Source organism: Triturus cristatus, chromosome 3_2 (assembly GCF_964204655.1).
Source record: "Triturus cristatus chromosome 3_2, aTriCri1.1, whole genome shotgun sequence".
Classification (NCBI taxonomy): domain Eukaryota; kingdom Metazoa; phylum Chordata; class Amphibia; order Caudata; family Salamandridae; genus Triturus; species Triturus cristatus.
In genome coordinates, this window is record NC_140584.1 from 69,891,841 (window position 1) to 69,914,311 (window position 22,471).

The 22,471-nt window shown below is 44.5% G+C and overlaps 1 protein-coding gene across 1 annotated transcript in view; it reads left to right on the forward strand.

Moving 5' to 3' along the window:
- Positions 1-7,901: 7,901 nt before the first annotated feature.
- LOC146856813 (uncharacterized protein CXorf65 homolog) overlaps positions 7,902-22,471 on the forward strand; it is a 51,558-nt gene continuing 36,988 nt past the window's right edge. The window contains exons 1-3 of the mRNA XM_085646765.1: positions 7,902-8,204; positions 10,613-10,650; positions 11,436-11,522. Of these exons, the coding sequence (XP_085502891.1) occupies positions 10,626-10,650; positions 11,436-11,522 (112 nt within the window). The 5' untranslated portion in view covers positions 7,902-8,204; positions 10,613-10,625. The remainder of the gene's footprint in view (positions 8,205-10,612; positions 10,651-11,435; positions 11,523-22,471) is intronic.

Sequence of the window (22,471 nt, forward strand, 5' to 3'; positions counted from 1 at the left end):
GTGTTTGGTCTTGACGATGTGGGCATAGCCCATGGGTGTTCCTGCCCATTCTTGCTCGGATTCTTCACGCATCGAACTGTAGCTCGGGGCTAGGTCTTGTACCAGTGGTGTCTCCAGTCCCTCCTCTTACTGGGTTTGAGTCCCTCCACCGGCTGTTCTGTGTCTGTGGTTGTCGTTTTTGCTGGGGAGTGGCTTGGTTTTCTGTGGTGGTCTTTTGCCTCTTGTTATTCGGATATCTGGTTGTGTTTGGGGGGCCAGTTTTTCCATGCCCTGCCTGGCATTCCAGCAGTGTAGGGGTGCCAGCCGGTTGGGTGCTGGTTGTCCTGTCTTTGATTGGAGTTGGGGCTTGGATGGTGGCTTCTGTGTGATGATTCATGTGCGGTTGAAGACATGGTGCTCTTTCCGGGCATTTAGTTGCCTTGCTGTTATTGTGTCAGTATGTGTGTGGCTTGCGAGGTATGCCTCTTCCAACCTCTGATCGCTCCGTGGGTTGAGCTGCAGTGTGTCCTTTGGCTTTAGCCTCTGTTTTGTTTGGCCTCCCGGTGCGGGCCACCTGGTTTGGGTGCTTCCTGGGTTTGGAGGGCTGGCCTCCTGACGGGTGTCTGGTCCTAGCCTTTTGGGGTCTTGGGGTGTCGCCTTTTGGGTGTCTGCCTGTGGGCTGTTTTTGCGTGCCCTCCTCTTCTTGGCATCTTGCGAGGGTGTTGTGGGCTCCCTTGGGGTCTGGCTTTCTGTGGCGGTCGTTGCTGTGGGCTGGGCCGGTCTCCCGGTCCTTCCCAATGGGCCTTTCCTCCATGTCTGCCTTCTCCGCAGCCGGACGGGGACATTGTGATGGTATCTCCGTGCAGGATTGTTTGCTTTTGCCCTGGCTTCCAGAATACTTTTTGTGGTGTGTTGCCGCTGGGTCCTTGGTTGTGGCTGGTTTCAATGGGTGTTCTCTCTGGGGGTAGAGTGTCTCTGTGTCACTCTTTCCTGGTCTTTGGGGGTGTTGTGTTAATGGCCTCCTTGCTCCTGTTCTGGGGGCCGTTGTGTCTGCCCTTTTGGTGCCAATTCTTCTCCTACCAACCTATGGGCTGCACCGAGGTCTTTTATGTCACATCTTTGTTTCCGGGGGGGTGGTTGGTGGCCCTCTGTTCAGTTTGGGGTTGCCCGCTGTGCCCCTTCCTGTGAGTCTCTGGGTTTCCTTTCGCTGGCCTCGGGATTCGACCTGGGTGTTGGATTCTGTTGCTTGACCTCCTGGCTCATTTCGCCTTCCTGTACTGGTGCCTGGCCTTCTGGTGGCCGGCGGGGGGGGGGGGGGGGGTTCTCCTTCTGTCTCTGCTGCCTGGTCTGTTATTCAGTCCACTGGCTTGTCAGGTACTTCTGCGGCTGTTGGGCTTTTGGCCGCCCGCTTGTGTGGTGTGCTTCAGTCTCCCTTGTCCTTGTGGTCGTGGCATGGGGATTTTATTCCTGCCTGTTTTTCGCATGGGGCTCTGGAGTCCGTGGCTGCCTGTATTTCCGGTTGTGCTGGGGCCATCATGGGCTTTGTGTTGGCCCTTCTGCAACTTTCCTAGATGTTGTCCTTTGCCCTCCAGGCTGGTTGGTCAGCTGGTTGTTTGTTTGGGGGTTTCCTCCTTCCTGGTTTGGGCTGTTTGGCCCAGTGTCCAGTTACCCTTGTCCCGATTGTTGGGTCTGGGGTGCGCGGTGACTGGTCGCTGTTTGTGTTGTTCAGTGTGTGGCTCGTCTCCAGCGGGTTTGTCTTTATCTGGAGCTGTTTTGTCTGCCTTGGGTCAGCCTCCAGGGGTTGTGGTTGGGGGTGTCATCCTTGGTAGATGTCGTTTGGGGCGGGGTCTTCTCTGGAGTGCCAGTTTTGGGTTCCCCTGGTTTATTGGCCTTGGGGGTTTGCCTCGACCTGCCTTTGGCCCTCTCTGGTTTCTGGGTCCGGGTCCAGTTCGGTCTGATTTGGGGTCACGTGGTGTCCACTCCTTGCGGTGTCTTTCCTTGTCTAGTTTGAGGCCATGCCATTGGCCTATTTTCCTGGTGGGGTGTTGTGCTTCGCTGAGTTCTGGCCAATGGCTCTCCCCCTGTCTTTTCCAGTCCAGGTGGGGTGTGGGTCTGGCTGCCTGGTTCTCCTGGTTGGTCTTTGGGCTGTTGGAGTTCTGGCGCTCATCGGGCGTGCTTCCTTCTGGCGGTGGGCAGCTGGAGCTTCGTTGGGCAGGGTTCTGGTTGTTGAGTCCCGGTTTCCTGTGCGTTCTTTGTCGGTGCCTTGGTCTTGACCTGTTGGCCTGTTCCTGTGCCACGGCTCTGACTCCTTCTCCTAGCTGGATGCTTGGTGTCGTCCTGTATTGGCGCTGGTGGTTAGTGCTGGACATTCTTGCAGTGGGGCCTGGTTCCCCTCTGTGGTGTTTGGTGGCAGTGGTGTCATCTGAGCTCTCTGGTGGCCCGGTCTGTCAGGTTGGTTGGGGTTTGCTCCTTGGTCCTGTGCTTCCTCCCTTCCTGGTTTGGTCTTTTTTCAGGCTTGATTTTTCTTCCTCCTCATGTATTTGTTCCCCGGTTTTCTGTCTGAGGTTTCGGGTATAGGTGTCTGGAGTGTGGCTGTGTGGTCTAGTCCTTGGCTGGTCCTCTGGATATGTGTCTTGGCCCCTGTCGCGGGCCCTTCCACCCTTTTTTGGGGCTGGTCTGCTGTGGGTCTCCTCAGTAGTGGTGGGGTTGGTCCCATTGTTGGCCTTGTCGCTCTGCAATTCTTGGTTGAGGCAGATGGATTTTGGGTGTTCCCCTGCTTCCCCTCGGCTCTCTTCAGGGGTTGGTTGTGTGAGCCTTTGGAATTGTTAGGCGTTCCTTCGGTTGTCTGCTTTGGAACGCTTTTCATACCCTGAGGGGTGCTCGGTCTGTTATGGTATTCCTTGTGCCTGTGGTTCAGGTGGTGTGGTTGCTTCTGCTACAGTTTCCCTTTAGAGGATTGGCCTTTGGGCTTAGGGTCTCTGTGGTGTGCCTCCTTTACGGCCTTGGTTTTGGTCCTTGCCTTGTCACCTTCGTGGTGGTTTTCTGGGCCTGCTCGCTTCCACTCAGCAGTTTTGGAAGTTGTGAGCTCTCTGGGCACTGCTTGTCTTTTTTCTGTGATTGGTTGCCTCCTTTGTGCCTGTGGTGGCTTCTTCTTTCTGTTCGTGTCTGGGGCTGGTGTTTCCGGCTGTGGTGTTTGGTCCTGGTTCTTCTGGGCCTTGGTTGTGTCCCTGTTGGTCTGTCCATGGCTTTGCGGGTGTGTATGGCCATTAGGGTCTTCTTCCATCTGTGGCCTCCTCGCTGTCCTTCTGTTGATGGCTGTCTCTGGTGCTTCCTTGGCAGGGGCTCCTCCTCCGGTGTTGGTTTAGGGGCTATCCCGTTGTGGGTTGGCGGCCCTCTGGGTTGTGTGGCGTTGGGTTTCCTTTGCTGTGATAGTGTGGCTATGCCATGGGCTTGCTGGTCTGCTTTTTGTTCACCTTGGTCGTCTCCTGCTTGTTCTGGGTGGTACAACCCTTTTTTTGTGCTGGAGCGTTGGGGGCTGCGTGCTCCTGCCTGCTTTTTCGTGCTGGTCTCCCGTTTGCTTCACTTGGGATGCTGTTTTCGGTGTGGTGTATTGGGGGTTCTTTGGGGGCTCAGAAGGGCGGGTTTCTGGCTTTGGGATGCTCCATATGTCATGAATGGGATGAGGACTGGAGGGACCTAGGGATAATGTCTCATTACTTACTGGTAATCTTCATGACGCCTGGTCCCGTTGTCCTCGTCCCATTCATGACGCCCCTCCCACCCGGACAGTCGGCCTTCCTGTTGGTAGCTTGGTAGTTTGAGCGGAATGTTGGGTAAGTACTGGTTAAGTATTCCCAGTGGTAGGGGGTGGGGTAATTATCTTAGCATTTCTCTGGTCTTTTGTCTGTCTGGGAGATTATTTTCAAATGTCATGAATGGGACGAGGACAACAGGACCAGGAGTAATGAAGATTAACGGTAATAGGACATTCAAGAAACTAATTTGCATTTGTGCAAACTGTGCTGGGTGAGTACATGATCATCTGCCCTTTTCACAACATTTTTGTTTGCCCCTCTGCCTATGTGGATAATTGGAACCAATGAACAATAATGCTACAAGCTTACATATGTACAAGGTTGCTGTGCATGAGCGTCTTTGGTGCATTATGTTGAAAAGACCTCTGCGCAACACACACTGGCCATTTTGGAGTGAGGTGTTTGTATTATTCTTTCAAGAGGCACACTTGCCTGACTCAAATTAGACTCCAGTATCTTTATTTTTTCTTCATTTATCACACGATCATTACTTGTGGCAGTATCTTCTTGGTCATTGTTATGATATTATGTCTCAAAGAAGATTTAAACAAAGTGGCACTTCAGTAAAAAATAAAAAATAAAGGGCCATAGAGGTGTTGCTGCTTCATGTCTAAATCAGAACAGAATTTGCAAAGATGTCAGTGAGAGATCATTATAAACTGAGGATTAAAGGTGTTCTAATAGCGAAATGGTAGTATGACCCGAGGAGCAATGTAAAGGTGACTCAAGCTCTACATCCAGCTTATCCTAGAGTAATGGACAGGACTGGGACATAAGGATTTTGGAGACCCCTGGGCCAAATTCATTTTGGGAGCCCCCATTGAGAACAGTTTTGAATGTATGATTTAGTTTCAGCTCTTTCATGCCCTCTTTGGGCAGGTCACTGATAGTGCATAGGCACACTTGTCCAAATTTGTAATATGTTTATATATAATATTCAGGGATAGTGATGTGTGTTTTCAAAACTGTAACACAGCAGCAGCCAGTGCCGGACTGGGAACCAAAACCAGCCCTGGCAAAGTGCTCGGCCGGCCCCCTGGGGTGTTGGGGGTGCGGCCGAGCTGTTTACCAGGGCCGGTTTCGGCCGATTTTGTAACAGGGGCCGATATTTTGCTGCAAAATGGCCCTGTAATAAAAACGGACCCCAAGGGCCCAAAACTGGCCCCAACCCTGGCAGCCCACTGGGGGAAACGCCCAGTGCCCGCTACGGCCAGTCCGGCCCTGGCAGCAGCTCACTAATATTACTGCAAATAATCTCTGTGACACCCTCCCATTTCACATATGTGAGGTCCTGTTTTTATCTAAAAGAAGCTTTTTTATGAATGTTACAGCAAACATAAAAACAAAATTTCTCTGCAAACTGTCTGTAATAGACTCTCACACATCAACCACATTAAAGATAAGCTAAAGGAAACAGTATTTTAAACAATCTGTTTAGGAATTATTCAAGGTCATCAGGGCAAGACTCTGCAGAACAGGCTCTATCTGGAGCCCCCTTGAAAGGGTGGGGCCCTGGGCCACAGCTCACTTTGCCCATGCCTTAAAATGTCTCTGGGATAGGAGGCTCATCTCACAGATGATCAGGGGAACCTTAGACCCTCATGCCATTACAGAAACTGCTTCACAGCGAGCCTAGACTCGAGCCTGGACACAGAATGGGAGTGATAAAGACCACACCAGACTTACAGGTAGGTTTGCAGGAAGCATGGTCATGATAGGCCCGAGGTTCTCATTGAGAGCTTGGTGGGAAGCGTGCTGGGCCATCAGAGGGTCTGCTCACTCTCTTTAGAATTAGGGGGACAGGCATGTTTCTGCCGGCGCTGGTGGCTCTTCCAAGGTAGCCTTACACCGATGGTCTGACAAACCTGTGGCCATCAGTGTAAGTACCTCAGTCCATTCACCCGATCTAGGGTGGACCTCTCACGGGAATTTATGTTTTGGGCAATAAGGGAAAGCCTGTTAATCCCAAACACAAAAATTATGCCCACAGCCTTGGAGAAAACATACATGGTGTGATTCACTATTTAATTATTTATTTATTTTACAAACGCAAGCCCCCTTTGGAAAACTGTTGATACTATGTCTGTTTTATTTTAATTATTAAGGTAATTGCGTACTTTACCCTATACTAGGATACTCTTTATGATTTTAATTTGCAGGATGTTGAATGTATTGTGCACTGATTGTTATTTATAGTTTCCTTATTCCTAACGTTTGATGTTGAAATGTTATCTTTTTTCTTATCATCTCAGTGAAAACCGGCCCATCAGATCATAAAACAGGCCCTCAAGCAGCCACAATATCGGTCTACCCACTGACCATTCAGATCAGCCTTCAGGCACTGCCTGGTAACCATAAAGGCAGGGCCACTGGAATTATGTGGCGGGGAGGGCCAAATTGTGCAGCAGGGTTGAGTAAATTATGACACCCAAACACCCTATGCACGAGACTCAAGCTATAACACATTGTGCAACGGTGTTAAATGATTAATTTGTGTCTGTCTATACTGAGAACAACTGTACAGACCCATTTTGGCTTGCCCTTTGGCCAATTCTGTGTTCATTGTTCTGTCTTGTGTTCTGTTGGTCACGGCTGTGCCCACTTGTCATTTGAATGTTTTATTTGATACTACTTTTGAAAAATACTATGAAAATAAATTCTTGTCCGGCTGGACAAAAGACATACATTCTATTCTAAGTGTATGGTTATCTATCACACTGTATTACTCCTGGATAGGGACCACTGTTCTCTATAACGAGTAAATTATGTGGCAAGAACAGACAAATTATTTGGTGTAATGCAGCACTTTTTTTTGGTACTTCATTGTATTGTACTTTTTACACTTCTTAACACTGCCTGGGCATTGGGTGCACCTCATTAGTAACCAGTTTAACACCCAAAGATAGCAATAAACAACATTTTTAGTAACTTTTGAACTGTTTGAGCTACAAACAATTTTTTTTGTTAAAATCTTCGGATTATGGAGCAGAGGATGAATTATGTAGCAAATGCGGCAAATCTTTAATTATGCGAAAATCGCCGCGCCCACATCATGGCATAATTCCAACGGCCCAGCATATAGGCGCAGGCCAGTCCGTTCCTGTGGATGTACATCATCCCGCGCTTATTATAACAGCAGCAAAATGGTGCCTCATGCAGTTCATCAACTATTTATGTCAACGATTCTCGCAGAAAAAGTTTCAGTTTTTGCAGTCTTGGTGCTTGCAAGGAATGTATAGGGCATTAAATATCTATGGTGGTGCTTTTCCAGTTGGTTTTCAACGTTTGAACTCTTGTAGTTCAGTAGCTCTTTGTTCCAGTGTATGGGCGAGGAGAAGCTGTGTCTGTGAGTGTGTTGAGCAGGGGGCGGACATGGGTGCCTTTCTGAACATGTGCAGATGTATGGTTTTAAAAAACAAAATTGCATCCATTAAATAAGTCTAGACCTATTGCTTTGTCAGTGCGGGTTAATTTCGGCACCACTGTTCCTTATTTAAAGCATCAGGTGAGTATTAACGCCCTACCTTGCACCATATTGTGCTGTCTTCTCTCTTGCCTGACAGAACTGCTTTCCATCCCTTGACCTTTACTATCTGCCTTTTAGTTTGAGCTGCCAGCTCGTGGCACCCAGATATTATTGCCTCTGCCTGTAAAGAAGCGGCTGCTCCCATCCTCTGCCTGCTTCATGCACCCAGCTTGCTGCATCCCAGTGCACATGTAGCCCCTTTTAACTCTGATCTCCCCTGCAGTGAGAGGCCAGGCTCGCCCGTTTGGACCCGGATACTAAAGGCAGTGCCCTATGGGAGCCTGGCATTTCATAGCGTCTCGAGACGCGCTTGTGGTGTGGCAACACAGTGGAATGTGATATAAACGGTCTCCAAGGAGCGACTTTCACACCTGTCGGCTCAAGTGCTCGCCCGGCTCTGCATACAGTGCAGGTAAGATCCTTAGCAACGCCTTGGCGACAAAGTGAGTTACAAGAAGGAATTTTCAATAAATAATGAGTCTTATTTACCCAGCAATCACTCAGCATGCCCTGCTGCATAAACACTGAACGGCTCCTTGTCTGAAAGAACTATTGACATCAACAACTATTCGTTGCCCCTCTCCTCGCGAGGCTTGCTTCGCCAGGGACTGGGCAGTGCAGATTGATGTACGAAGTTCGATTGCTGGTTGCTGGATGTGCAGATAATCAGAGAAATGTTTTTCTTAGTTTGAACAGATATTCATCGAGCACAATATTTCTCTTCCGATACACTTGCTTGCTGCTGATTAGTGTGACCTGGTGTGCCCGTGGGTGTTCCTCATTTGACAGTGTTGGCAGCCATTTTGAAATCTGCTGAATCATCGTGTTGGTAACACCTTTGCAGAAGGAGATCTTCATCTTCACAGTAGCTGAAGGTGACACTGGTAAGTAAACAAAACTGGGGGTCGGAGAAAGAATCAGTAACACAATGTCACCCGGTAAACTGCACCTAATTAGCCCGCCATCTCAAATTATTGAATGTAACCTTTTCTGTTGGAAATCCCTGTTGATTGGATGATATTGCCTTGCACTGATTCCAGTTGATGGCATAAATGCTTTTTTAAAAAAATTATTAATGCTACGATGAAAACTCGACTATTTTAAGTTGTTTCCTGTTCCTGGTTGTTGGTGTCCAATGGTGTTTGTCAACTTTAATTGTTATTGTTCTTTCTCCAGTAGACATTGCCTTGTTTATATATATATATTACCTACTGGCGGTCGCCAGTAGGTAGTTATAGTTAGGACCACGTTTCCATAGGAAATCCGCAACATTCTATTTTGAATAACTTTGGCGCCGGTCGACGAATCCTCGCGAATTTTTCAAAATTGGTGGGGCGCTACGCTCCGCTCCTACCCAGAAAGTCTCGGGGGGATTCGTCAAGCGGGGGCTGAGATAAAAGGGGGGTCCCAAAACGCGTTTTTCCCATGCATTTTTCCATAGGACCTTTAGACAGGGCTACAGCCCGAACGGCTAAACAGAATTTAATGAAATTAGGCAGAGAGGTAGTCCCCAGGTCAAGGAAGTGCCTTTTGTAGGTTTGGTGTAAATCTGTTCAGTAGATTCTGAGAAAATAGCCTTTAAATCAATATATATATCTGAGCCAGCTTACGGTGCGCTTACGGTACGCTTACCGTACGCGTACGGTGGCGTGCGCGAGCGCGATTCTGATTGGCTCTTAGATCTTAGTAAATATTCGAATCGGTCGAAACCAGGAAGCGGCGGCCGCCATTTTCTCTCTCGCTTCCTGAGTTGGGCAGCAAAAACGAACCCCAAAAATGTGTAAAGAGGCAGTTTCATGAGATCCTAACCACCCAGCACTGATACAGGAGTCCCCAAACAGCCCCCAAGCCCAAAAAAAAAATAATTTTTTTTTTCGGAAAATCGCCGATTACGCTTACCGTACGCGTACGGTAAAAAATAAAAAAAAAAAAATATCCACATTCTCCCCACCCCGTGTGCAAATGGTGCCCGAAGGGCACCATTTGTGCATAGCTTATTTCAGTTAAGAAGTTAACAAAGAATACATTTCACAAAGATGCGCAAAATATGTCCCCCATGTGCGCACGGTGCGCGAAGCGCACCGTGCGTACATGGCCCATCCCGCTTAACGTGGGCACGCGGTGCGCGTGTGCGTGCACGGCACTAACTGCGTAAAGTGGGCACGCGGTGCGCGAAGCGCACCGCGTGCTCACTGTGCGCGCACGGTGCGCGAAGCGCACCGTGCACGCACGGAACGAACTGCGTTAACTGGGCGCGCACGCCACGAATGGCGTAAAGTAACTTAGCATTTAAAAAACCTTGCAAATTCACTGAAAAAACCATAGGTTTCACACATGTTATAGTTAGCTGGACATTTTACTGATAAAAAACCAATGAAATTCCCCCGTTATAGTTACTGCAGGCAACTAGAACTCACGCGACCGCAATCTTCTGCTGATGACATATGTGTCTTTATGAAAAAAAAATATTTGTAATATATGTAAAGCTAAAATTTAATGGAAGAAGACATGGGCAAATAAGTGTCTAAATACAGTATTAGCATCAGCAGAGGATTGCGGTCGCGTGAGTTATAGTTGCCTGCAGTAACTATAACGGGGGAATTTCATTGGTTTTTTATCGGTAAAATGTCCAGCTAACTATAACATGTGTGAAACCTATGGTTTTTTCAGTGAATATATATATATATATATATATATATATAGTTTCATAAAGGGGCTTGCAGCCAGCCTTCTTCGTCCATTGTCCTGTTGTTATGTGATCCACAGATTTCGGCTGCCCACTATAGCATTTCACCATTACCCAGCTTCACTGGGAGTGCGGGTATTCTGCTGTTTCACCAGGACAGCTCTCAGACACACAAAGTGGTTCCCTTAATGTCTGAGGCTACGAGGGCAATATTAACATGTGACGAAAACCTATTTTTGCATTTAGACGAGTTTAAAAAGGGCTTGGTCGCTCCACCAACAGCAAATCTTTACAAAAACCATGACAAAACAAGTATTGTAGGTGCCAAAATACTGTCAGGCAACGCCAGACCTATTGTCTTTGCCCATGCTTGTTTTTTAATGTTGTAGCATTTTTTAAAAGTGTTTATGTGGAATTCTCAACAGGGAAATATTTGTTTCAGGGTATTCATATGTTTTTGGGGGTGGATAATTATGCTGATTTGCTGGAATAACAGCTCTGCCATGTAACTCAGAGTAAGGCCTGATGCTGGTTGTCATTGTGTGCCTGTGGATACCAAGAAACTGTTTGGCATCAGTAGAGATTTATTTTTTTATTCTGTTCCAGATCAGATAAAGACATGTTTGTGAGGGTGCTTCATGGAGGTGAGTCATCAAGTTGTTTATGTTTGCATGTTCATCCAAAAGCCATTTTCCACATGGTGGTCAAGAGGCTGTGTGGGACCTGGGGCTCTCAACCTCAGAAGTCTTACTATGCCTCCCACCACACAACCCACCCCCCAGCTGACCTATGCAGAGCCATGTTCAAATCTTCAGGACAGGAACAGGGATCAAGTGCTCCCAGACTGGATTATGCCAGATTCCTAGCAGGGAACTTGGGCCCACAGCAGCATACTCACTGTCTCCCCTGATTAGCGACCACAATGGCCATCCTAAGCAATTCTTTGTTTAACTGGCTGCCAATTGCCTCACCCTTAAAACATGAGGATGCAGGGGATGTGGAGACAAAGGCGAATCGAACAAAAGAGTTGATCCATGTACCAGGACCCAACAAAAATCTTACAGCCGGACAAGGCTACCGTGCAGACTGTGTTCGACTGATGGCTGTGAACATGCCTCAGCTTCGATCTCATATTTATAGCTCAGTCTCGTTCCTGCTAGCTTATTCAGTTCTGTAACTGGGGTTCCTAAGACAATTTGCCAAATCAATTAGTGACCAAAACAGTGCCTCTCCAGCAGTACTTGCTCTGTATAGTTCCCAATTGAGAACCCAATAATGGCCAACCCATCTGAATCCACTACCCCAAGACAGGATGGCTTCTTCAAGGACTTTCTCATCCCATCTGGAGGTCAGTGTAGGGGCCCAACATCAACTGTGATAACCTGTAATATCTCGAGGCTGCCTATGTGTGTCTTTCTCTCCTGAACAGATAACGAGGAGGCGCTTTTCAACATTCAGTGCAGAGTGCAGCTGCTGCTGGAAGGCATCAAGCGAACCTGCCACTGTGAGTCGGAAGGTAAGAGAAAAGCAAGCGCCCCTGCCCGCTGCTACCCGTCCCAGCTAGTAAGATAGCTCGGTGGGCTGGTCTCTTGTGGCTGAGTTATCATTCAACATACAAATCACAGGTTTGAATCAAGAGTCTCACTATACCTTTCTTCTCTGTCAACATGAATAGCACAAGTACCAGTTTTACTGATTACACGTGTACATAACATCTCATCAAGGCTGCAATCCTGTATGATTTTAAACTCACCTTTTCAACTTCGAAACTTGAGGTTATAGGAAATATTTACACAATGTTAGAAACTGGAATAAGATTCTTTCTGCCAGATAGAAATATACCGGTGGTCTAATTTAATCCTAAACCTCACCTCTCCTGCGATAGACTAGAGTGTTCCAGGCGTAGTTAATTACTGTGACGTCAATACAAAAGCATTAAAAACAGTTAGCAATCTGCTTGTCGTGGACTTACACCCATGAGTTGATTCGATTTTTGGATTCTTGGCCATTCACGATAATCTTTACTGGTGGTCTTGCATAATAGTCGAAGTTTTTTTCTACGAGTACTTTTATTCCCATTGTAAGTGAACGTTCTACAGCAGTAAATTTGGCAGAAATATGCATTGGTAAATTAGCAGATTTGTTTTGAGGTGGTGATATACCTTTATTTGTACCATGTCCATGACATAGGAGGATACGTTTTGAGCTGTTGTAACTTATTGGCACCTGTACTCACAAGTTTTTGGGATTAATGTTCCAGTTCTAAATGTTGCGTTGAAAACTGGGAAGGTTTTCCTTAGTGCTCCATTAGTAAATCCCTACCCTTTTGTCCTTACCCTTAGAGCACATTAAAACTTTATAAAGCACATATTAAATAAAGTCAACTCTAGTAGCACACATGACAGGATGCCTAAATATTCCAAAGCAAAAGACACACAGATGATGGACAGAATGGAGACTAAATTTAACATTCTCCCCCAGTCAATAGATCTGGGTTAAATCCATCGTTCTTTTGCACACCATGTAACCCCAGTTTAGACCCAGCCATATGCAAATCAGTCTTGACCCTGAGCCTCATGGGAACAGTCCAGACTGAACTGCCAAGCCATGTCCTCCCTGGACCAGAAACAAGTATCCTGGGACCGGTTCTCTATACTTGGAAGAAGTATAGAGCAGTGTGTCAGCATCTTCCTGGGGCACTGCAGGGCTGAAAATGGGGGGAGTTGGACAAGGCACTACCCTTGCATCAGAGGACTCACAGTACAGTGTCATTAGAATCTAAAGTGCTACACACTAAGTTGAAATAAATACATAAAGTAAATGTACATGAATGTTTAGCATTACAATATTTTTACTTACTTTTTTTGAGTTAAATAAAAAAACAAATACCTACACTTTACCATAGAAAGGCTTCACAGTCAGAGTGGGGAGCTCCCTATGGTGAAATATAAAATATAAAAATAAAAAAGTTTATTAACCTTTTATAATAAATTAGTAAACATTTTTATGTAAAATATTCATGTATATTAATTTCATACAAGTATTTGAAATGTAGGGCAACATAACTTAATTTTAAATCAAATATTTAGTACATCACTTTTAATCTAATTTTGAATTATACATTTAAATAATTGAAATATATAAATTTAAATAACAAATTATTTTTCTGAAGTTTGAATTAAAAAATTAATTGCCATCTAAAGTAAAACAAACATTTATCTATTATGTATTAATAATCATTGAATTTGATGTAGAGAAATAATTAAAACATATTTAACTGTATTTCAATACAAATTAAAGGTAAATTACTTAAACATTCAATAAAGGTCGTTAAAATGTGTTGTAAATATTAAACTATATTTACTAACATTTTCAACTGTTTAAAAAAATGTATTTTAATATTATTCATTATGGGGTTTTATATAAAGTCCATACCTTCATGATTTTCTATGGGTGTGTGCTGCACTATCAATGGTTGGTCATGAGTGGTTCTGGACTTACTATTGTTACCTTTTTGGCAGTAGTAATTTTGACATGTAAAATTGGCTTCACCCCCTTTTTCAGGGGATGCAGACGTGTACGTCTACACTTGAGAATAACTTTACACTTGGATTTTGTAAATATCTGAAAGTAGTAGAGTTACTCAGAAGTGTTAGAGTAAATTGCATATGTAAATTACTCAAACGTGTGAATTACTTTTGTGACTATCTCCATGAGTTTTGGATTGGCATGTGTGACTATGTCACAAGTTCCTACATAAGAAAGTTAGTGCATATAAGAGTTAAACTGCAGGTCAGGTTTGAGGGCAAGGTTTCGTGGTGATAGAACAATGAATTTTGATTTAGGACAGTGGCCTTCAAATTGTTATGCTGAGACGCTCCAGAGCAAAAAAGAATTTGGCTGGGTCTAGAATAAAAAAGAATTTGGCTAGCTGCACGTCCCCACTTAGTTGAACTATTTAGCAGTGAATCTTTAATGCTACTGTCATAGCACATTGGAAGTTGAGGGGTATTATTTTCTGTCTAATAATACAGATAGCAAAACAAATACCATTACTGATTGTTCATGTGCAGGAAGGCACACCTTCCTTCACATAACAAATCATCCCTGCAACATAGGCACCCTTGCACTGTGGCTCAAGGGTGTGTATGCTAGTGCTAGGAAGCTATAGTTAGCGCCAGCGCTAGGCAAAACACAGGGGTGTGCCGTATTCTTGTAAATACGGCACATCCCTGTGTTTTGGAAATGGGGCAGTGCGGCGTTGCAAAATTTGCTGCAGCGCTGCACTGCATCATTTCCTTGTACATATGCCCATCTGTCCTTATGGTATCGAATGTTGTAATAGACTTATAGTTTACTGTAGTAGGTAATACTGGTACTTTATACTGGTCAATAAAGTGCCATTCCCTTCTTATAGTTGTTTTTATTGTTCTTAGGTCTGTAATGGTGGGGAAGACCTTTTGCTGCTGTAGATTGCTACAGTATGTTATAAAAGTGTATTAGGACGTAATGGGGCAGAATTTTGCAATACTTTTCTAGCCTGCTGAAGGTGGGTATTTCAGCTTTTAAAGTTTCACTCCCTTGTTATAGACCTTCGACTTTGGCACAGTTCTACAGCTTTTAATATTTTAGGCATTTAATAGCTGGAATAGCCTGGCATGGCAGGCTATAAATCCATATTAAAATATTATGTTCTTGTGGGCCCCAATGCTCTAATAATGTTATAGCCTGCTGTAGGTCGCTATTTTGTCCATAAAAGTCCTACTCCCAGTTATAGGCCTTTGCGTTTTGATGGGCCTGTAACAGTGAAGTGGGACTTTAATGGTCAGTATAGCATTCTATATAGAAGGCTTTAAAGGTATATTAAGAATATGAGACAGGCATGACAATGAACATAAATTATTTTTTCTATTTTTAAACAACAAATCTGTCCTCAAATGAATATTTTTGAAGTTTTTAAAGTTTTTTACTTTTTTGTATTTTACATTTTTGGGGGATTAAATTAGAAACAGGAAAAAGGTGACATTGAAACTTGGATCCAACAAGAAAAAATACTTTTTGCAGACTTGCTGGTGACAGGTGAGAGTTAGTCACTGGCTTTAATACTTTGCTCTCCAATAGAGAGAAATGTACTGCATTGTAAGCAGTGTAATGCGATGTTTTGGTACAGCAGATTGACATCTCGGGCCAGGTCGGCAGAACATCAGGAGAAACAGTGCCCACAAGCTGAACACTGTGCACTAAAGCTGATGATATGGAGGCTCATTCGTCCTCCTTACGTCTCCTCTTCTCTGTGTTCAACTTTCTGCTATGCCAGGCAGTGTAATGCTTTAGCATTCCTGTGTTACCAAATGAATATTTATTTCAGTACCTCTGGAAAAGTCACAATGCAGGTGACATCTTCCTTGTTGCTGACTTTGAGTAAACCTCTTAACTCAAAGTTTAAATAGAATTACCCCTTCATAATAAGCACAATTTTTTTTTAAACCTTTGTTACTGCAAAAAATGCAAAAGTAAGTAGAGGCCCTCAGGAGTGATGCAACACTCCCTCTTTGGCTCTATGGATTCGGCAGGAGTACCATGGTAACATATAGGAGCAAAAATAAAAACAAACCAAGTAAAGTGTAAGCAGATATTTGATTGCCTAGAAAATGAATAGTAGTTTAAACGGGTCCATAGGTTATAGAAAAAACAGGAAACAAAATCCAGAATACGATTTTTCATTGGTATTTTGACAGAGGTACTTTAAAGAACTTATAGCAAGATCCATCATGGCATCTCACAAAACTGGGGTGAAGGAGCCATCGGACAGTGGAAGATTTGAGCCTAACTTAATACCATTATCCTAGGATAAGGATGTATTTATGGTATCTACAACAACTTCAGCATCAACATTGAAAAGACCCAAGAAAGAATCTGTTGTGTGGCAGTTTTTTATGCTTCTACCAGTGCAAAAATAATCATTGCCCGAAATGTTACAATCACATTGTGCAATCAAGAGCTTCATCGTAACCATCCTGGGCACCACTCGATGGCCACTGCTACAATGTGGAAGCACTTAAGATCGATGCACCTGAACATTATTACCTGGCCGAGTTCCATAGAGAACATTCAGCAGGTGTAGAACTATGAAGAGCACCTGATGATGTGCTAAAACTGCAAGAGGAGGAGCAACTTTGCAATATGCTGTACTTTATGACAAACTGCATCGAATGTCCTGTGGTGGTCTCTTCAGGCAAGACGAACAGGAGAGTTTTTGCTGAAGCAACAGCACAAACTCAAAAGCACCCCATACACATTGTATGAAAACATAAGAAGTTAAAAAAAAAGTTTCAAAAAGATATAAAGTTGAAAAAAATCCAAAAAAGAAAAAATACTTTTTTTAAATGCAATACTTAAACAGAGATTTGGCCCCTGATCTCCCCCTGCCTGCTCTCCTTGGTGAACTTGCTGCACCTGCCCTCCGTGGTCAGCTTCCTGCCCTCCATACTCTCCGTGGCCCCGCTCTCTCCCGCCTGAACTTTGTGGTCTGTTGTGCTGCACCTGCCCATGTCGACCTGCCCTTTGTGGTCAGCATTCTGCCTCTGCACTTGCCTCCATGCCCCCAGACCTCTGTTCTTCATATGCATGCCCTTGGCTCCTCCCTCCTGCCCTTTGTGCTCAGCATGTTGCCTCTGCATTTACCCTCCTTCCACCCGCCCTCCATTTTCCATCTGCGTGCCCCCACCCCCTCCCATCTGCCCTCTGTGATGAGCTTGCTGCACCTGCCCATGTCATCCTACCCTACATGGTCATCTTGCTGCCATTGCCCCTTTCCATCTCCATGTCCTCTGTTCTGCCCCCTCCTTGTGATGGCAAAGACCTGCATAAACCTACCTGTTTAGACAGCTAATGGCACTGTGTAGATGAGATATGCTTGCTTGCCTACAAACCATTATATGCAGTTAGCAACTGGATGTGTTGACCCTGTCCACTAAGGTCAGTGCACACAAATGAGGGTTGTGCAATTTGGTACTAGGTCATCCTACAATGCTGATACAAATACGAAAATTAAAATATGAAAAACAACTGAACCAGTTACTGAAGAAAAAAAACAAATCCTAAAATGTGGGTATCGTAGGGTATAGTAATAAGTAATTATCTTATGTTGAAATCAATCCCAGACATGAAGGAAAAAATACAGTTTGGGGTAAAGCACATTGAATACTGCATTAGCAACCCGTTAAAAGATGCAAAATAAAGTCTGAAAGAATGCCCAAAAACTACAAAAATAATTTCATGTGCAGACAGCTGTAGAGCTGTAATTTCTTTTCGCTTCCATGATCACTACAGTAGAAAAGAGGATCCAAAATGAAACTGAAGGCACATGCCTCTGCTTTCATATATAGGTATCTCAAATGTCTTTGTGAAACAGAGCAGATCAGCACAGGAGTCACCATTGAAAAGTGCACATTGTATAAAGTTACTTGTTATATGGCCCTTAGGGACATTGTCGACATTGCTAAGTTATCATGAGCTGTGCTGCCATGATGCTGCTTTTACGCCATTACTACATGACTTTATTTTTGCAAGTCTCTGTTTATGACTTTCACATGAGAACCGTCTGCTTTTCACGTTCTCTGCTGAGTTCTTGAAGTTTAGTCTGAACACGTTGTGCAAGGTTGATGAACAATGCCCCTTGTTATTCTGTTCTGGTCAGTCCCTGGCACCTAGACATAACATGCTAAACACAGCTGCAATGCTGGAGACTCGTGCTTTGATGTTACGGGATGCATGTTGTTTTAACAGACACTTGGAGAAAACCTTTCCATGGAGAAGAGCTATGCTGTTCCTATGATGTAAACCTTACATCCAGGCTTTAAAGTATGGGGTCTGCTGTCAAAGCCCAGAGATTTTCTATTAAATAAATAAACTTCTTTCATTCAAGGGGAAGGTGGTTGGGTCTTAAAGTCCTTATTCCAATGTCTTTATAAAAATGACTTCCTCCGTTGTATTCTATGGAATTATAACAATGCTAATTGTTTTGAGTGTATGCATTTTGCTGCTGGTAGTGGCTCGTATATTGTATTGTAGAGCACAATAGTTAAAATAAACATTTTGAACCATTACAGTGGCTCTGTCAACTATTATTGTGAACAAGTATGAGTGAGCGAGCGACAGGGTATGTCTTGCTACCGCGATTCCTGAGAGAGTCGAGAGTGTTGTGTTCTGGGTTGTCTAATCATTTGTAGCTTAGTGATTTTTGGAGGAAAACGAATGAGACACTATAGCTAGTCGGTTGTAGGAATTTGGGTACTAAGGTGATAGGTTGGTACACCCCTATACACTGAGGTCCTGTTTTCCTGTGCATAGTTCTGTGTAGGTGCAAAATTTCTGCAACATAGTATGATTTGGACATGGGTGAGACAGCTTTAATTTGCTCGTTTACATGGTGAGAAAGAAATTGGAGCAAAATCCATGTGGAAACCTTTGGAAACACCCCTCACAAAGAGTGCGTAAAGTAGGCTGCTGTTAGGGGTATTGAAGTGGTGAGATTAAACTTGTACCTTTTCCATTCAACGTCAATAAGGTTCACAACTGCCACCTCTGATGAAGTAGAAAGAATAGCTCAAGTCTGAGAAAGGTATGTGGAATAGTCTGTTGCTCACCCATGAAACTATGTAGATAAAAGTCTGAAAGAGGCCAGAAAACTTGAAAATTATATAATGTGTAGACAGCTGTAGATCTTTCAATTCTTGATGTTTCTGTGATGACCACCTTCAATAAGAAAAGAGAATCCTGACTGAAACTGAAATCACTTGCCTATGCTTCCAAACATAGGTGCCTAAAACCTCATCAAACAGGACTTATCAGCACAGGGTTGAATGTGGGAGAGTGTGAATTGTGGAGAGTTAGCATGGTTTGGAATTTGGTATTTGGCAGCTGCTAACATTCCATCTACAGACATCTTTGTCTTCCTCTCTTTTTGTCCTGAGAAGGAAATTGGAGCTGAACTCACATGGAACTCTTTGGAAACACCCTTCAGAAGCCAGCCCTGGTGCAAAAGTTGGTTGGTTGTAGTCCTACCGAAGTAGTATCATAGCGTAGATTAGTGGAGTCCCAAAACAGTTTTTCTCCATGGTAATTTAATAGGAAACTTCAGACACGGCTACAGCCCGAACTGCTCAACAGAATTACACCAAATTTAGCAGAAAAGTAGCGCTTGGTCCAGAAAGCACCTTTTTTTTAAATGGTGTAAATATGTTGAGAAGTTGCTGAGAAATCTATAGATTTCTCTAATATACAACTGCGGCCGCAGTAGATCCGCGACCCCTGCCAATTTCGTGCCTGAGATCTGATAGGCTGGCAAAACTTCAAACCATGAAGTGTTGGCAAAAATAAAAAAAATAAAAAAAAATAAATGTGGGCACTGTAGAAGTACCCTGACCCCTAGACCTCTTCAGGGGGTCCTACAGGGTCGACCTGGGCCCAGTTTTTTTTTGTTACTGCTCGGCGGGAGTCACGGTGGATCCGCGAAATCCACCAAAAATGCTACTGCACTTCGTTTAAGTAGGCCAGGTCCCGGGTGCAATTAAAAGTAATGATAGTGGGGCCTCTGTGTATTTTTCGGATTGGCTATAGATAAAACATTTAAAGATTCAATACACTGGATACACTTACATTTTCAAGTACTCAACCACACCTGCTACTGTTGAATTGGAAGCTTATGTGCTGTAGGTAAAAACATGTTGAACTTTTGACTAACTGATGCAGTTGAATGTTTCATAAATTGTTGCTATGGAACCTGAGGTGAAGCAGTGTCCGGAAGGGTTTAAAATAAAGCGAGCTTTTAAAATATGAAATGTATTTTATATCTATTATACATTTGAAAAGTGAATTTTTCCAATTCATTAATATGCTTGAGAGTAATATGTTGTAAAAAAATTATAGTACTATTATTGGAAATGGCTTTTGAACTCCCGTAAGGTTCCGCAACTTCATTGTGGCATTACACAGGGGGTTGCGCTGGGCGCTGCGGTGGAGTTGTGCCTCTAGAAAGTTACACAATTAGATTGGGCTAATGGGAGGTTAATATAATTGTCCAATGGAAACAGTTTTTAGATTTTGAAAACATAAAGGGAATATTTTGATTTGTTACTTACATTAATTTCTATGGACAATGAGAGGGAAATGTTGCTATTACTGGTTTATCCTTCTTGAGAGTGGTACAGCATGTTTATTGTGTGGAAAAAACTAATTTAAGAATTTCTGAGTTTTTTCATAATCTACAACAGGATTTCAGTGGTAAGTTGCAAATGTGTGAGGAATGTGATGTATGGTGTAGGAGTGCTTCAGTGACTGTATTTTATTTTAACTATGAGATAAGCTATTTATAAGAGTTGTGAAGTATTAGAGAAATGTGAGGTTTAAAACATGTTGCAAAGTGTATTATCCTGTTTCTTAGTCTCTATAACTCTATAAAAATGTAGATTAGGAATCGGTTGTACATATCGGTATTTGTGCTTGAAACTAAAAGCATATTCTGTGAAATTTGGATGTCTAAGTGCTACAATGTCTCACACTTGTTTGTACTTTGTCTAAGAAGCACAGATCAGTTAGCTAGGCAGATGTCATGGAAGCATTTGAACACATTGCTTCATCACTGGATACCCTGTACGAGTACTCAAAAAGTGATCTATGCAGATTCTTTCACAGATATTTACAGAGGATGCAATGTAAAATAGAGGTAGTGTTGTACTTATAGACTACTTTATATGTGTTAAGTAATTTGTAAAAGTTACAGAAACAGTCATTATGATCTCTAGTAAGATGCAAGAGTGGAATAATGGGAGTCATTATTTCATTTTGACTTAGACCTGACATTGAGAGCTCTGCCTCTGTAATAAAACTGGCAGAGAAAAGTGAGGTTAAAACATGTTGCCAGATGTATTATCTCTATAAAGTCCATAAACATCTCTGCATAAATACAATGGAAATAGGCTGTAGATAATGAGGTGTGTCCTATAAACGGAAAGCATACTGTGTCAAATGTTATTGTTTGAGTGCTACCATGTGTTAAGTATCTTTGCAGTTGTATGTGAAGTCTGAAGTGTGGTGCAGCTAATGACTCTAACTCAAAGACTATACAGTCTGTCATAACCCTGCACAAATCTTGTTAGAGCTAGTTCGAATTCAGTCCCAGAAGCACATGTCTCTTAACTAGGCAGGCCTCATAAAAGTATTTTAATATACAGCTTCATCCACGGCTACCCTGTATAGTAAGCAAAATGTGGTCTATTCAGCTTCTTTTACATATATTTATAGAAGATTTGATGTGAACTTGAGGTAGTCTTGCACCTATAGCTTACTTTGCATGTGTTATCTCACCCCTATAAGGCACTGACAAAGTTATTGAAGTCTCTTGAAAGATGCTGACGCTCATAAGAGTGGCATGACAGGAGTTGGCCTTTCATTTTGGCATAGGCTTGGCATTGTGAGCTCTGACTCTCCAATGAAATGGCTAGAGAAGGGGGGCGGAGCTTGGCTCGCAAAGCAAATGGCTGCCTGAGCCTTGAGCTCCGCAGCGCAATACAACAATCCGGCAAATATCCTTCCCCACACCATCGGAAGAGCGATGTTGTGGCGGAGCCCTGTGAGCGGAGGCAGTCACGAGCCGCAACAAGGAAGAGCGAGACTCTGGGGATATCGCTAAGGCCGTTTACGGCCCAAGAGAGCAGAGCGCGCTGGTGGGCCTCCAATCCCGAGCTCGAGTGACGACGGCTGCGGGACGGCGTAACTGTGCGTGCGGCGTGGACACGAGAGGCGGCCCGGTCCTTCGGCCCACCCCTTGCTGAGGGTGCCTAACAGCGAGCAGTACGCCGGGTGCAGCCCGCCAGAGGCGCTGAGAGGGCGGCTGCGTGCACGGCAGCGGCGCCAGTGGAGGAGTATCGTAGCGGCGCCCTACCTAATTACCTAGCGGAGCGGGGACATAGCACTGAAACACAGAGCTCGAGAGGGAGCAGACCGATTGACTGTGCGAAGGAAAACAACGCTGGTATGTGGGGACGCTGCGGAGCCTCTCCCCGGTAGGGGGTGACGGAGAAGTCCCCCCCCTCCCCCACCCGGTGCGATTGGGCAGGGAGGCAGGGTGGACCAGAGTGGCCCCTTCGACGGTGCCGGTGGGGCGTCCCTGGGTCTTTCGCGGACCTGCAGCTGCCAGTACAAATGTGAGGTCTGCGGTGCGCTGCTGATGCAAAGGTGTGACGTGGCCAGTGTACACAGTGGCTACAGAGCGGCAGCACAGGTGGGGCACTTGTGAAAAGCAGGGTGCTACGTGAGGTTGGTATGCTGCTGGGCGCAGGAGTTGCGACGTGGTGAGAGCTCGTGCTTGGGGGTGACAGACATACAGTCCAGGAGGAAGTAGGGCGGCTGTGCAATTAAGTGGAAGCTTACGTGGAATGTGCCTGGCCCGAAGGGGTGAAGTGG